Raw genomic sequence first — 14,239 nt, forward strand, 5'->3', positions numbered from 1 at the left:
CAATGGAACCTAATGGAAAACTATGGCAGAATCCTGATAGTCAACCAATTGACAAAGGGAGATATCAAAGGCTAGTGGGCCAGTGGGCCAGTTGATATATCTCTCACATACTAGACCCGATATTACATTCACTGTTAGTCTTGTGAGCCAATTCATGCATAACCCAACTGAGGAGCATATGCAAGCTGTAAGGAAGATACTTAGCTATCTCAAAACTAATCCAAGTAAGGGTCTATTGTTTAGAAGAGGAAGGGAATTAGATGTGAGGCTTTACAGATGCTGATTATGCAGGATCTATCACTGATAGAAGATCAACCACAGGATATTGTGTATTCCTAGGTGGGAATCTAGTATCCTAGAGGAGTAAGGAACTGAGCATTGTGGCTAGATCAAGTGCAGAATCAGAATTTAGGGCTATGGCCCTTGGAATATGTGAATTGCTATGGCTCAAGATTATCCTAGAAGACTTGAAGATAAAAACTCAAGGGGCAACTGGGTTGTCTTGTGATAACAAATCTGCTATAAGTATTGCACATAATCCGGTTCAGCATGACAAATATCCACAAAAGGTTTGGCAGGCAAGAGATTTGAGAATTTAATATGCAAGCTTGGAATGATAGATATCCATTCCCCAGCTTGAGGAGGAGCGTTGAAATATGGGATATTATGGTCAAAGATAATGCTTCAATTTATAATCAAAATAAAGCTCCAGCTTTCCTAAATACTAGAAGGAGATAGAATCTTATCTACCTCTAAAATTTAGGAGATTGGTTATATCTGAAATATGTTGTTGTATTTTAAATAGTTTTTTATTGTATTTTAAATTCCTAGATTTTAGAATCTATTGTTTATTTAAACTCCTCATGGAGTATTCAATAGAATCATCAGGAAGTACAGTTTCTTCTGAGATTTCCCAATCCAGGTTTCATTCTTGTTATTCTTTGTTGTTTTCAACAGTATCCATTTCATCAAGCATTGTTTGACGCCAGCCAAGGTAAGAGAGCTTCACCTGTAGTTTAGGAATGGAAACAGAAGACAAGGATAATGTAAATGCATAATAGGGTGAAGATAAATGATGATAGCTTAGAAAATTATAGATAGGGTGAGGATTACATGTGGAACAAGTACTTTTGAATGGCAAGGGGAGGATTTGCATCAGGAACTATGGCGGGGGGAAACCATTAGAGTAGGATGTGTCATCAGGAACAGGACACAAACTATTATCTGGTTCAGATATAGATCGAGGTTGGTGATGATACATGAGGAGCAAAGGAGGTGAAGTAAAGGAAGAAATGGATTCAAATGGGTAGACAAAGATATTTCCAACACACAAGATTGGAAGGACTTCAGAGACAATGTGGCATGCAGTATCAATAGAGGAGGAGGAGGAGGAGTTCGTCTAGAAGAAGGTGACATTAGTAGAAATAACATAACAGTGAGATCTAGAGAATAACACTAGTAGCTTTTTTGTAACCAAGAGTAACCCAAGAAAATACATTTGAGGGATCAAGCTACTAACTTGTTTTTGCCTAGAGTGAGATCATGAAAAAAACATATAGGAAGAGAAAAGAGTGCCTGTTGAGGAAACAAGGTTAAAAGTGAAACCTGATTTTGTAGCACAGAAGAAGGCATGTGATTGATTAAGTAACAAGCAGTAAGTACTACATCTCCCCAAAATCCCAATGGGACATGGGTTTGAAGGAGTTGTCTCAATTAGGTGTCTATTTTTCCATTTAGCCACTCCATTTTGTTGAGGAGTATGAGGGTAAGATGAGTGATGAAGAATACCTTGTAAAGTCATAAGATACTGAAATGAAGTAGAGAAATATTCATGTGCATTGTCACTACGTAAAGTTCTAATGGAAACACTGTTAGAAATCCCTGAAATAACTCTTCTCTACCTATAGAATCTGCCTTATTCTTGTACAATCTTGTACCCTAGTCTTTCTCGTGTATTACCTTTCCTAACTCATAGAATTAGTTTCCTAATTCTTTGGGAATTGACCTACCAAATATATTCTCTTCTATGTGTATAAATGACATGCATGTATTAACAATGAATATAAGAAACTATTATTCTTCTTCAAACACCAAATTGGGTTTGAATTTTAGAACAAAAGGTTTAGAAGATAGAAAATAATTCTAAACAATCCTTCATTAAAAACAACCAAGGACACTGAGGATAATCATCAATAAAAGTAACAAAATATTGAAAACCCAAAGTTAAATGGATACGACTCGAACTCCACACATCTGAGTAGACCAAAAAAAAAAGGAGAATCAACTAGACTTGTGATACAACTCAAAAATGAACTGCAAACATGTTTTTCGAGCTAACATTATTCACATTCTAAAGAAGACAAGTTGGATAAGTCATGAACCATTTGCTAAAGCTTTTGAAGATTGGATGACCTAAGTGATATTATGGTTTCCAATGATTTAGTAATAGGACACACTATAGGGGTGATTGGTATTTTAAGATGGCAGAGCCCCCGTGACTCATGCCAAATACCAATTAGGGGTCTGATACCCCAATCCTGCACAAGTATAGATTTAGCAATATAGGTGACAGAACAATTGAGGGAATGAGTTATTTGACTAATAGAAACCAAGTTAGAAGGACAACCAGGAACAAAGAGGCTTAGCCTTGCCAATGCCTTTAACTTTAGTATGTGGGCCATTAGCTAGAGTAAAAATAGGAATAGAATCGAAATAAGTAAGAAAAAAGAAAAGGTTTTTGGTACCAGAGATGTGGTCAAAAGCACCAGAGTCAAGTACCCATGGTCCAAGAACAATGTGAGATACAGGCAATAGGATGACTGGTCTGAGCAACAGATGCTACAGGTGTAGAAATTTGTTGGGCTTCCTGGAATTGTAGAAATGCATTATAAGTGGTTGCTGATATGGACATTGTATCAAGACTTTGACTTCTTGATGATTCAGAACCATATCCCTCTAAATTATTATTGTGAGAAACATTTGCAGTATATGGAGGTCTCCCATGTAAGGAATAACACTGATCTTTAGAGTGGCCAATTTTGTTGCAATAAGTACATTGAGGATGAGGGCCGCGATTATGGTTTCCACCACGGCCACCCCCAAGACCTCCTCTGTCATTTGTCTGAGATGTTAGAACAGAGGAGTTAATAGAAATGGTCTCAATTGAAGGGACAACAGGTGCAGATAGATAAGAGTAGCTATGAGGATACATCATCAATGGTCTGAATGAGGGAATTCGCTAGAACTTGATTTCAAATAGGCTAAAGCTTTGGTGGCAAACCAAAGAGTGCAAAAGCTATAAATAGATGCCCCTTCTTGTGCTAAATGTTCCTCTACATTGGTAGAGACAAGCATCATTTTATTGAATGCCTGCATAAAAGTTTCAAGTTCACCTACATAGATTTGCATATCCATGTTAGCCTTCTTCAAGGTAATCATGTTGAAGACAATCGTATAGAAACGAGAGACATTAGTGGTATATAATTTTCAGAATTTCTCCCAGACATCATAGCTGGTTTTGTATACCCGGTATTGGACTGCAAGTGAGCGGTCAATAGACTGCCAGAGAGCTCCACATAATTGAGCGTCATTCTTCTTCCATTTTGGACACTCTGCATTCGGAATAACTTTAGGTTGCTTAGGCAAGTGATCTTCATGTCCCTAGCCTATGAACCACGACTCAGCAGCAGCAGCCCAGGATAGATAATTAGCAACAACCAATAATTTTTCAGATATAATGACAGGGGTTCCAGTAAAAACAAAGGTGAAAGTGGGAGAATACATTGCCATGTTAGAATACATTGCCACGTCATCGTGGAGAACAGACCTGGTTAGGAACTTTAAAGTGTCAATAACCATGAATTAATGAATGAAACAGGCCAGAAAGGGCTGAATACACAAACTGGATGGTTTGGCGCTGGCCTGGTGAAGAACGCAATGGCGCATGACAGCGCGTGACGAGTTCTCCGGGTGCAAGATTTCAGGAATTGGCCAAGTGGAATTTTCACCAGAACTGAGATTCTCAAGAGAGAATGCACCGCTGGTGGAGCACAATGGGAAAGAGAAGAAAGGCACCACTGGAGGGATAACACAGTGGGAAAGAATTTTCTCACATTGCTCTGATACCTTGTGAGAAGAGAGAATTGGTTGAAAGCCTGAGAGCAAGAGTCCCAATTTCAATCTATATTTATAGTAATGTGGAACATATTTACAGCAGAAAATTAGGCAAAGAATTATGCATGAAATACAGCCTATCAAATCAGCCTATACATCAATCTATCAAATCAGCTATACATCAGCCTATAAATCAGCTAATCAGCTGGATCAACTATATGATAAATACAATATTCAACACATTATATGAAGAAACACACCTTTGGATTGATAAGGAAACCACATAGCAAGAAACCAAAAGTCTTGAGTTTCCTTGCTGAAGAAGCTTGACTACCATGACCACTGTCATACATTTTACACAAGACAGAAGCCTTGAACTGAGTCGTTATTCTAAATTATAATGGATCTAAAAGGACCAGAGAGACAGAGATAGAGGCTAAAGTAACAAGTGGTCACTTGTAAATGAACATATTCAAGAAACTATATTGTGGTCCATTATGTCCAAGATTGCTTGGAAATAGATCTTGCTTTGAAAGAATTCTCTCACATTTTTCTGCTCTATAAAATAATGCCACACCCTTACTCTCTTGCATCCAGCTGGCATTTTCTTGGTAGAAATCAAGTTATGGTAAAATCCCTATAACAGGATAAAACTTAAATAAGCTCTTTTCTTTTTTGTATTCTTGAAATTATGAGATCTGGGAATAGAGATATATGCAAGCTTGCTAAAGCAAGAGACTTGAGCCAAGTGAAGTGCATAAAAGACAAAGACGAAAAGGGGTTGGTATGAGAGATCAAAGATGGAACTGAGTACCTCTAAACTATTAAATTAATGACAAAAAAATATTATATTTTGAAAAAGATAGCAATCACATGTTCTATAAACTTAGTTGTGAGAAAGAAGTTAAGCAAACCATGAAAAGGATCAAAAAAGGCAAAACAGTGGATCTGTTGTTACATGTGAAGCATCAAAGCGATGTCGTTTCATGCAGGAGTTGGAGGGTCGCGTAGGCAACCTCGGGCTGCCTTTTGGCGCCCAATGGATGGCCACGTGGCAACCATCTATGCATTCCAGATGGCGCCTGATTAATCCTTCTGTGCTGAGAAATATCGTGTTGCACGAATTGATCTTAGCCTTCCATCTTGCTTTATGATGCCTTATCTCATCCGTCCAATACAGCTATTTATCTCGCCATCAGGGTTTGAAGCGACGAAGGATATACCCCATTCCGCCGTTAACAGTAAGGAAAAGGTAAGGCCGAGGATCAAAGAGAGAAAGAAGGTAAGTTCTTCAGGAGTTTTTCCGCTTGAGGTAGCCTTGTGGCTTCCCTCGTTTATGGTTTGTAAAGCTCTGTACATGGTTTTGTATGTATGCTTTTCTTTCTGGTTTGATAGTGTATGCCCTAATCTGTATTAGTGATTTTGGGTGATTTTGGTTATTGTAGAAGAAATCAATCTAATTCATCGATTATAAAACTGATACAAGAGCTTTTTTATAGACATACACTCTTGGACCCTAAAGACTCCTACTTCAATACTACTTCCTAATATCTCTCCTAATTTGTAGGAAGAGATCAGATTACAAAAAAACAATAAAATAGAAAATAAGAAACTGATAATACACATAGATAAATACTAAGAGAAGATAGAGATAAAAGTCTCCATTTGATAGGACTCTCAGGGCTGCTATCGCCAACACTCCCTCTCAAGCTGGGGAATGTATATCACTCATCCCTAGCTTGGATACTAGGTCTTCAAACTGTGCGGTAGGCAATCCTTTTGTTAGAATATCAGCCACTTGACACCTTGATGGCACATATGAGATATTGAGGAGACCTAAATCAAGCTTTTCTTTGAAGAAATGACGATCAATCTCAATATGTTTTGTCCAGTCATGTTGGACCGGATTATGAGCTATACTGATCACTGACTGGTTATCACATAGCAACTCAATGGGTCTCTGTATTGGAATTTTTAGATCTTCTAGTATTATTTGCAACCATAGAAGTTCACATACTCCTAGAGCCATAGCTCGAAACTCAGCTTCTGCACTTGATCTTGCTACAACTCCTTGTTTCTTGCTTATCCAAGATACCAGATTACCCCCTAGGAACACACAATACCCAGTCGTGGATCTCCTATCAACTAGAGACCCCCCATAGTCAACATCCACATATCCTTTAATCTTTAAAACATCCCCTGGGGTAAATAAGATTCCCTTACCTGGTGTAGCTTTAAGATGATTCAAAATCCTCCTTACTGCTTGCATATGTTCCGAGGAGGGATTATGCATAAATTGACTTACAAGGCTCACTACAAATGCTATATCAGGTCTAGTATGTGGGAGATAAATCAACCTACCCACCAAACGTTGAAACCTCCCTTTATCTATCACCTCATCTTTGGTATTTGCTTGCAACTTTAGGTTCGGATCCACTGGTATGCTAGATCCTTTTCCTCCTAGAAGCCCTGTTGCTATAAGTAAGTCCATAATATACTTTCTTTGTGACAAGAATATGCCATCTTTTGAGTATGCAACCTCAATGCCCAAGAAATATTTCAGCACCCCAAGTTCTTTAATTTCAAATTCTTTAGCCAAGTTCTGCTTTAAGATTACCTGTTCAGCAGTATCATTGCCAGTAACCACAATATCATCCACATATACAAGTAAAGTTGTCATCAGATCACCATGATGATTGATAAAGAGAGTATGATCCCCCTGCTTTGATGATATCCCATAGATAGCATAGCTTTAGAAAACCGACCAAACCAAGCACGTGGAGATTGCTTTAGCCCATAGAGAGCCTTTTTAAGTCTACATACTTTTCCTCCCCCTTCTTGGTGAAAACCAGGAGGTAGTTCCATATATATCTCCTCTAAATCTCCATGCAAGAATGCATTTTTCACATCAAATTGCTGGAGTTGCCACCCATGTATTGCTGCCAATGAAATAAGAACCCGAACAGAAGTCATTTTTGCGACTGGGGCAAAAGTTTCAAGGTAATCAATGCCATACGATTTGGTGTAGCCCTTGGCAACCAACCATGCCTTGTACCGATCAAGAGTACCATCAGCTTTGAATTTCACATTAAATATCCACCGGCAACCAACCAACTTAACACCTTTGGGTTTGGCCACGAGATCCCAAGTATGATTTTTGTTAAGTGCCAACATCTCCTCGAGCATAGCTTCTTTCCACTTAGGGTTCTTTAGAGCTTCTTCTACTGATGTTGGGATAACAATAGCATCCAATGAAGAGAGAAATCCTCAATGGCTAGATGATAGGCGATGATAGGATAAATAATTGGACATGGGATGTTGAGTTCAGGATCTAATTCCCTTCCGGAGAGCAATAGGGAGATCAAGGTCAGTAGGTTCAGGGCATGGACTGCACTCTGCTGGAGCATCATCTTCACTTGATGTAGGTTCCAAGGCTGGACAAGGGACTGATGATTGGATAGGCTGTTGAGTAGAGATGTGCTGTCGTCTTTTGTAAGCAAATGGAGAACCCTTGTACCGAATTGGAGATGGCTGGGAAATGTCATGGGCTGGTTGATGGTCACTGCTAGACATTGGGAATAGAGACTGGTTCATGATGGATGGGCAGTGAAGTTCCAAAGGACTGGTTTCTATCAAGGGAACAGAAGTTTCAGAGGCTGGATTTTTGCTGAAATTAGGCTCCCCCTGACTGCTAGTTTGAAGAGGGGCAAAGTATGACTCATTTTCATAGAATGTAACATCCTTAGACACATAGAACTTCCTTAGGGTAGGATAGTAGCATTTGTAGCCCTTTTAAGTAGGAGAATAGCCTAGGAAGACACACCTACGAGCCCTTGGGTCAAACTTGTCCTGGTGGTTTTTAGGAATGTAAACAAAACACACACACCAGAAGACTCTAAGTAGCAGTTGAGAATGCAAAGAAAAATCAAGATAGAAGGAGGCTAATTTTTGGAGAGGACTTTGATGTTTTAGGACCCTAGATGGCACTCTATTTATCACATAAGTGGCTGTTAGCACAGCCTCCCCCCAAAACTGTTTTGGAACTTGATGATGGTGAAGAAGCGTGCGGGTGACATTGAGAAGGTGTCTCATCCTTCTCTCGGCCACTCCATTTTGTTGGGGGGTGTCCACACAAGATGATTCATGAATAATGCCTTCTTTTTGGAAAAATAGATGCAAGGGATTGTTAAAATAATCCTTTGCATTATCAATCCGGAATTGTTGAATAGATGTGCCAAATTGAGTGAGAATCATTTTGCAGAAGTGTTGTAAAGTAGACCCAATGGCAGATTTGTCTTTTAAAAGGTACACCCAACACATTCTAGTGCAATCATCAATGAAGGTGATGAACCACCTAGCTCCCGAACAGTTTGAAATTTTAGATGGTCCCCAAACATCCGAATGGACTAAGAAGAATGGTTTAGAAGATAATTTATTGCTGATAGGGTAAGACACTCGATGGTGCTTTGCCATGACACACACATCACATTGAAAATCACTAGGCTCTAGGTTTCTAAACAAACTAGGGAACATGTTCTTTAATAAAATGAAAGGAGGATGGCCTAATCTAAGATGGTGGAGCCAAAATGAGGAGAAATCAGTAGAGGTTTCAGTGGAATATGCCATCCCAAGCCTTCTTCTTTTTGTGTTAGGATTCTCCCCTCGCAAAATGTACAACCCATTATACTCTTTAGCCACACCAATCATCTTCCCCGTGTCCTTGGCCTGAAACTTGCACAAATGAGAAGAAAAAACATCATAGCAATTTAGATCTTTAGTTAATTGATGAATAGAAATCAGATTGGTAGTCAAATTTGGGACATAAAGAGCATGACTAAGGGTTAAAGAAAGGCTGATGTGAATGGTACATGTTCTGGTAATAGGGACTGATACACCATTTGCAATGATGATTTGTTTGGCAGTGGTAAGGGACTCATAGGTCTCAAAAAAATTGGGATTAGGTGTCATATGATCCTTGGCTCCCGAATCAAGGATCCACATGTTATCCCAATCAATTTTAGAAGCTGAAAAAGAACAATTGGTTAGAGATATACCTTGCTGATCAGTGGAGCATGAAGCTCCATCTTGGAAAGTTCTTAGGAAGGCTTTTAGTTTGCTGAGTTCTTCAGCATTTAACAGCTTTAGATCAGCCTCTGTTGGCTCTTTTGGCTCTTCTTTTCCACCCTTTTCTTCCAGATCCTTGCTTGAGAGATAACTTTGAGATCTCATATTCTTGAATCCTCCAATCTTCTTCAACACAGCCTCCTTTCCATGTAATTTAAAACAAGTTTCCCTAGTATGTTGGGGCTTCTTGCAATGAGTACACCATTGTCCTTCTCGACTTGTATTCCTTGTTTGGGTGACTGATCTCCCAAACCTCATCCCATCTCCTTCTTTGTTTTTGATAAAGAGGGCTGATCCTTCAGGACTATAATCAGTAAGCATCGCACTTCTTCTATTCTCCTCACTTCGAACGATGGCAAAAACCTCATTTAGGCTAGGAAGTTTGTCCTTACCTAGGACTTGTACCCGAACTTGATCAAACTCTTGATTCAAGCCGGCTAGGAACTCTACAATTCGATCTCTCTCCACAATCTGATGAAGGGCAACAACATCTGTTTTGCACACCATTTTAATTGCATGATACTGATCGAGTTCCAACCACAAGCCCCTCATTTGGTTGTAATATTCGGTCATTGTTAGTGGCCCTTGTTTAGTGGAGTTGATCTTTGTTTTTACCTCAAAGATCACTAATGCATCTATAACCTTGGAGAAGGTTTGCTGGACAGTTTCCCATACTTCCTTGGCTGTGTTTAGGAACATATAGTTCCTACTTATGTCTGGCTGCATTGTACTCCACAGCCATGACAGAATTCTTGAGTCTTCCACATCCCATGCTATGAAGGATGGGTCTTCTTCTTTTGGTGGATCTGCTGTCAAGTGACTTCCTTTGCTTCGGCCCTTGAGCAGAGTTCTGACCAGTTGAGCCCATTGAAGATAATTCCTACCATCTAATCGGTAGGATTGATGAAGAGTTGGCAATTCGACAGCCATAGGAGTAGAGTCTACCGGATTTAGATCTCCGATTATGCTAGGACACGAAATGGAGGATGCAGGGGATGTCTCTGTCATACTGTCAAAGGCTTCCGAGATCACTCACTGATGGAAGAAGGGAAAAAAAAATCTGCAATGAAGGCAGGCGTAATGGAAGGAAGAAGCACTCAGCAACGGAAGATTTTGACACCAGGGATGGGCTAGAGAGACGCTGGAGATCAGATCTGGAGCAGCCGAAGGCGAAATGACTGCAGACACTCCTTCACGCGTCGGCGCGTGGAGTCAAAAACGAACTAACAGCGGCGCGTGGGGGCGCGTGAGGACTCCGATGGCGGTGGTTCTCCGGTGGTCGGCCGATCTGATGACGGCGAACCCAATAGTGGTGGCGGTAATGGAAGGCGATGGCCAGATAGATGCGTTTCTACGTGAACAGTGATGGTGACGGTGAATAGAGACTGTGAACAGTGACGGTGCAATGAAGGCACTTGAAGTTGTGCAATGAAGGCACTAGGGTTTACTGTATCAGCCTATTAATGAGGCTCTGATACTATGTAGAAGAAATCAATCTAATTCATCAATTATAAAACTGATACAAGAGCTTTTTTATAGACATACACTCTTGGACCCTAAAGACTCCTACTTCAATACTACTTCCTAATATCTCTCCTAATTTGTAGGAAGATATTAGATTACAAAAAAACAATAAAATAGAAAATAAGAAACTGATAATACACATGGATAAATACTAAAAGAAGATAGAGATAAAAGTCTCCCTTTGATAGGACTCTCAGGGCTGCTATCGCCAACAGTTATCAAATCAGTACTGTACAGAGTGTCTTTGTGAGCTTCCTTTGAGTGTGTAATCTCTATTTCTCATATAGTGAAGTGAGCTCTTCTCACCAGAGCTCAACATGGACGTAACCCGTTTGGGTGAACCACGGTAAAATCTCTCGTGTTCTTTACTTTCAGTTTTTGTGTGTGTGCTGTTTGTGTCTATTTCCAGTACCGATTCTATTTCTGTTGTTGGGTTTAAAGGCTTCAGTGGTATCAGTGTGTGCGTGCGATTCTGTAGTTTGCGCAACAGGATCAAATATTATTTTGACATAAGCATGAAAAGGCATGGGAGAATAAGGCTTTATATGACTAATGGAACTCTTAAACAGAATAGGATGCCTAATGATAGGAGAAGGAGCTATCTAGGGCCCATTTTCCCCAAAAAAAAATAGATGTTCAAATTTGCAAAAATTACCAAGGGAAAAAGCTGAGTCATACTATAAAATTTTGTGATAGGATGATTGAGCAAAAGTTAAGAAGAAAATCAAGGTCCTTGAAAACCAAGTTGCTCCATGTCTAGTAGGTCAAAAATTGAGGCATCTCATAAAAAAATTTAGAAATAAATAGAAAGATTCAAGTGCTTAAACTTGAAAAAGGCCTATAGAATTTTTTGAGAAATCGTATGGAGAGTTTTAGAGAAAAAGCAAGTCCAAGTTGCTTATAAAATATAGTTCTTAAAGGCATGTATCATAAATCAAAAATGTTTGTTAGGACTTGTCAAAGAGATAAAATTTTAGAAGTCAATTGGCATTATGAATATTGCGTCACCAACCCTAACTTGGTTACAATAAGGTGCAATTGACAAGGAAAAGGAGGAGGAGGATGAGGAGGACCTATGGAAAGAGTATTTTTTTTAATTACAATTGGATTACCTCAAGACCTGCAGTAAGCCTTTATATATTTGCCATAGTGATGGATGAACTCACTAAATCCATCCAAGAAGAGATGCCTTGGTGTATCTATTTTCAGATGACAATGTCTTGGTGGATGAAACAAAACAAAGCATTAATACTAAGCCTTAGTTATGAAGGGACAATTAATAATCCAAAAACTTCAAATAAGTAGGTCAAAATTAAATATATAGAATGTAATTTTAGTGAAAATAAAAATGTGAATGATGATGTGATATAACCTGAAGATCAAGTTATTCATGAAAAAAAAAAAAAAAGATGAATTTATATATCCTGTATCCATTGTTGAAAAAAAATAAATAAATAAAAAATTGATGTTATTAATAGAATCAGTGCAAGACAGTTGAAGTGGAGAAGTGTTTTTAATATTTTATCCAATTGTAAACTCTCTTTAAAGTTAAAATAAAAATTTATCATATGGTTTGATGGAATTTTGGGCAGTTAAGCATCAAAATGTGCAAAATAATAGCATAAATGAGTTATGGATACGGCGTGGATGTGTGTCTATACAAGAAAAGATAGAATTAGAAATGAAGTTGTCTATAATAAGGTTAGAGTGGTGCTGATATGGCATCTGAAGATGCATTTAAGATAGTTGGCACATGTTAGGAAAAGACTAATAGACACACATATGAGAAAAGTGAATAGAATGGAAGAAATTAGTGACAAAAAAAGAAAAATGCAGAAAACTTGGTGAAAGACTCTTAGATATGACATGATATATTATAGCCTTGCAGAAAATAGAGTCATAGATAGAGATGACTAGCAAGCTAAAATCTATGTACCCTACGCCACCTAGTGGGAATAAGGCTAAGTGTGTTGTTGTTACAATTGCATGAAATTATAAGATCCATTGATCACAACTGAACAGAATCACAATTTTGTGGAATTGTTGGGTTTAATTATATCAATGCGTTCTAGGTCTCAATCATTGAAACTGATCATATTTGGTCTATTCTAGGGTAGGCATCAAATCAAACCAAACTGACAAACAGGCACATCTAGACAAGGGGAGTTCATGGTAAAGGTTATAAATGTGTGGAGAAGGAAATTAATTCTCTAGAAAGATAATAATAAAAAAAAGCACATGCTATACTTAAGATGGGGCATGTATATTGAATAAACAGACATAAACAGCTAACTGAACATTCTTATGGAAACAACAGTTAAGATATTGGAACAGGAATGATGATTCTACTGGAAAAAATTACTTGAATTCCAAATAATTGATAATTTTTTTATTTTAGATACTTCAATGATTAATTTTATCAAGAACATCACAAAGAATAAATATAATGAGTTATGATTAACTTGCCAAACTACATTCACCAAAATACAAGTTTCCAAGAATAAGCATTTGAGATAGAAACATACATACTCCTTCCATTCCTCAAGATGGATTCTGGTACATTTCCGCTCAGCATGTTGCCACTCAAAAACCTATGTAAAGAAACATCATATAATAATTAAACCCTATACAACAGGGTGCTAAGAGTGAAATAGCACATTGCTTTAGCAAATTAGAGGGTAAGAAGTTTTTTTTAATAAAATACACTAGGCAGCATTCGAAAAAATTAAACATAATAAAGTCTGTTTGCAGAAACTTCATTGCTCAGTTTTAATAACTTTCACATTGACAAGAAATTTTCTTTCTCACAACTCACGAGGACCAAGCAAAACATAACCAAATGAGCCTAAATTTTGACTTTTACACTTATACAAATGTCAAATGAAACATAACCAAATGTACGTACATTTTGAGTTTTCTACTTACACATATGCCAAACGCTTGCCAGTTATATCATCTGGAATTTCTCCCACTAACCTGTTAAAACTGACATCCCTGTACAAACCATAACAGAGATACGGCAAAAAGTTTAAAAAAGAAAAAAAAAAAAAAAAAAAAAAAAAGGTTGTCAAAATAGCCTATACTGCAAAGACTATTAACAACTAACTGTATTTGATAAAACCTTTACATCTCGAGAGACAAAGAAACTCCATGAATGAAGGAATAAATGCAGAAGACTGAGAATAAGAGGCTTCCTTCTTAACAGAAACAAATAAAGTAAAAGAAACAGAAAACAAAAGGAAGAAAAAAGAAGGCTAAACAAATTGTGGGCAAGTACATGAAGTGTCAACCAAGCACACTAGAAGAAAGGAGTGAATTAAGGTTGTTGAGAGTGCAAATAACAATATATAAAAGATAAAGTTAACCATCAATCTAACAGCTTAGGCTTTTAGATAAGATAGTGGTTAACAATTCAACATAGTATCAAGGCAAACAAAGGTCCTGACTTCAAACCTCACCACTAACCCAATATTCAAAT

The 14,239-nt window shown here is 38.0% G+C and overlaps 1 protein-coding gene across 13 annotated transcripts in view; it reads right to left on the bottom strand.

Moving 5' to 3' along the window:
* The window catches only part of LOC127795767 (probable LRR receptor-like serine/threonine-protein kinase RFK1), a 50,045-nt gene that overhangs the window by 13,863 nt on the left and 21,943 nt on the right, over positions 1–14,239 (bottom strand). For 10 of the 13 annotated variants that reach the window (XM_052327652.1, XM_052327649.1, XM_052327648.1 and 7 more), the window contains 3 exons: positions 13,687–13,755; positions 13,291–13,352; positions 4,374–4,455 (listed from right to left, as the gene is read on the bottom strand). In XM_052327652.1, coding sequence (XP_052183612.1) covers positions 4,374–4,455; positions 13,291–13,352; positions 13,687–13,755 — 213 coding nt within the window. Of the gene's footprint in view, positions 1–4,373; positions 4,456–13,286; positions 13,353–13,686; positions 13,756–14,239 lie in introns of all 13 variants that reach the window. The other 3 variants (XM_052327654.1, XM_052327658.1, XM_052327651.1) reach the window with 1 other exon arrangement.

The sequence above is a fragment of the Diospyros lotus genome, chromosome 2 (genome assembly GCF_014633365.1).
Source record: "Diospyros lotus cultivar Yz01 chromosome 2, ASM1463336v1, whole genome shotgun sequence".
NCBI lineage: Eukaryota > Viridiplantae > Streptophyta > Magnoliopsida > Ericales > Ebenaceae > Diospyros > Diospyros lotus.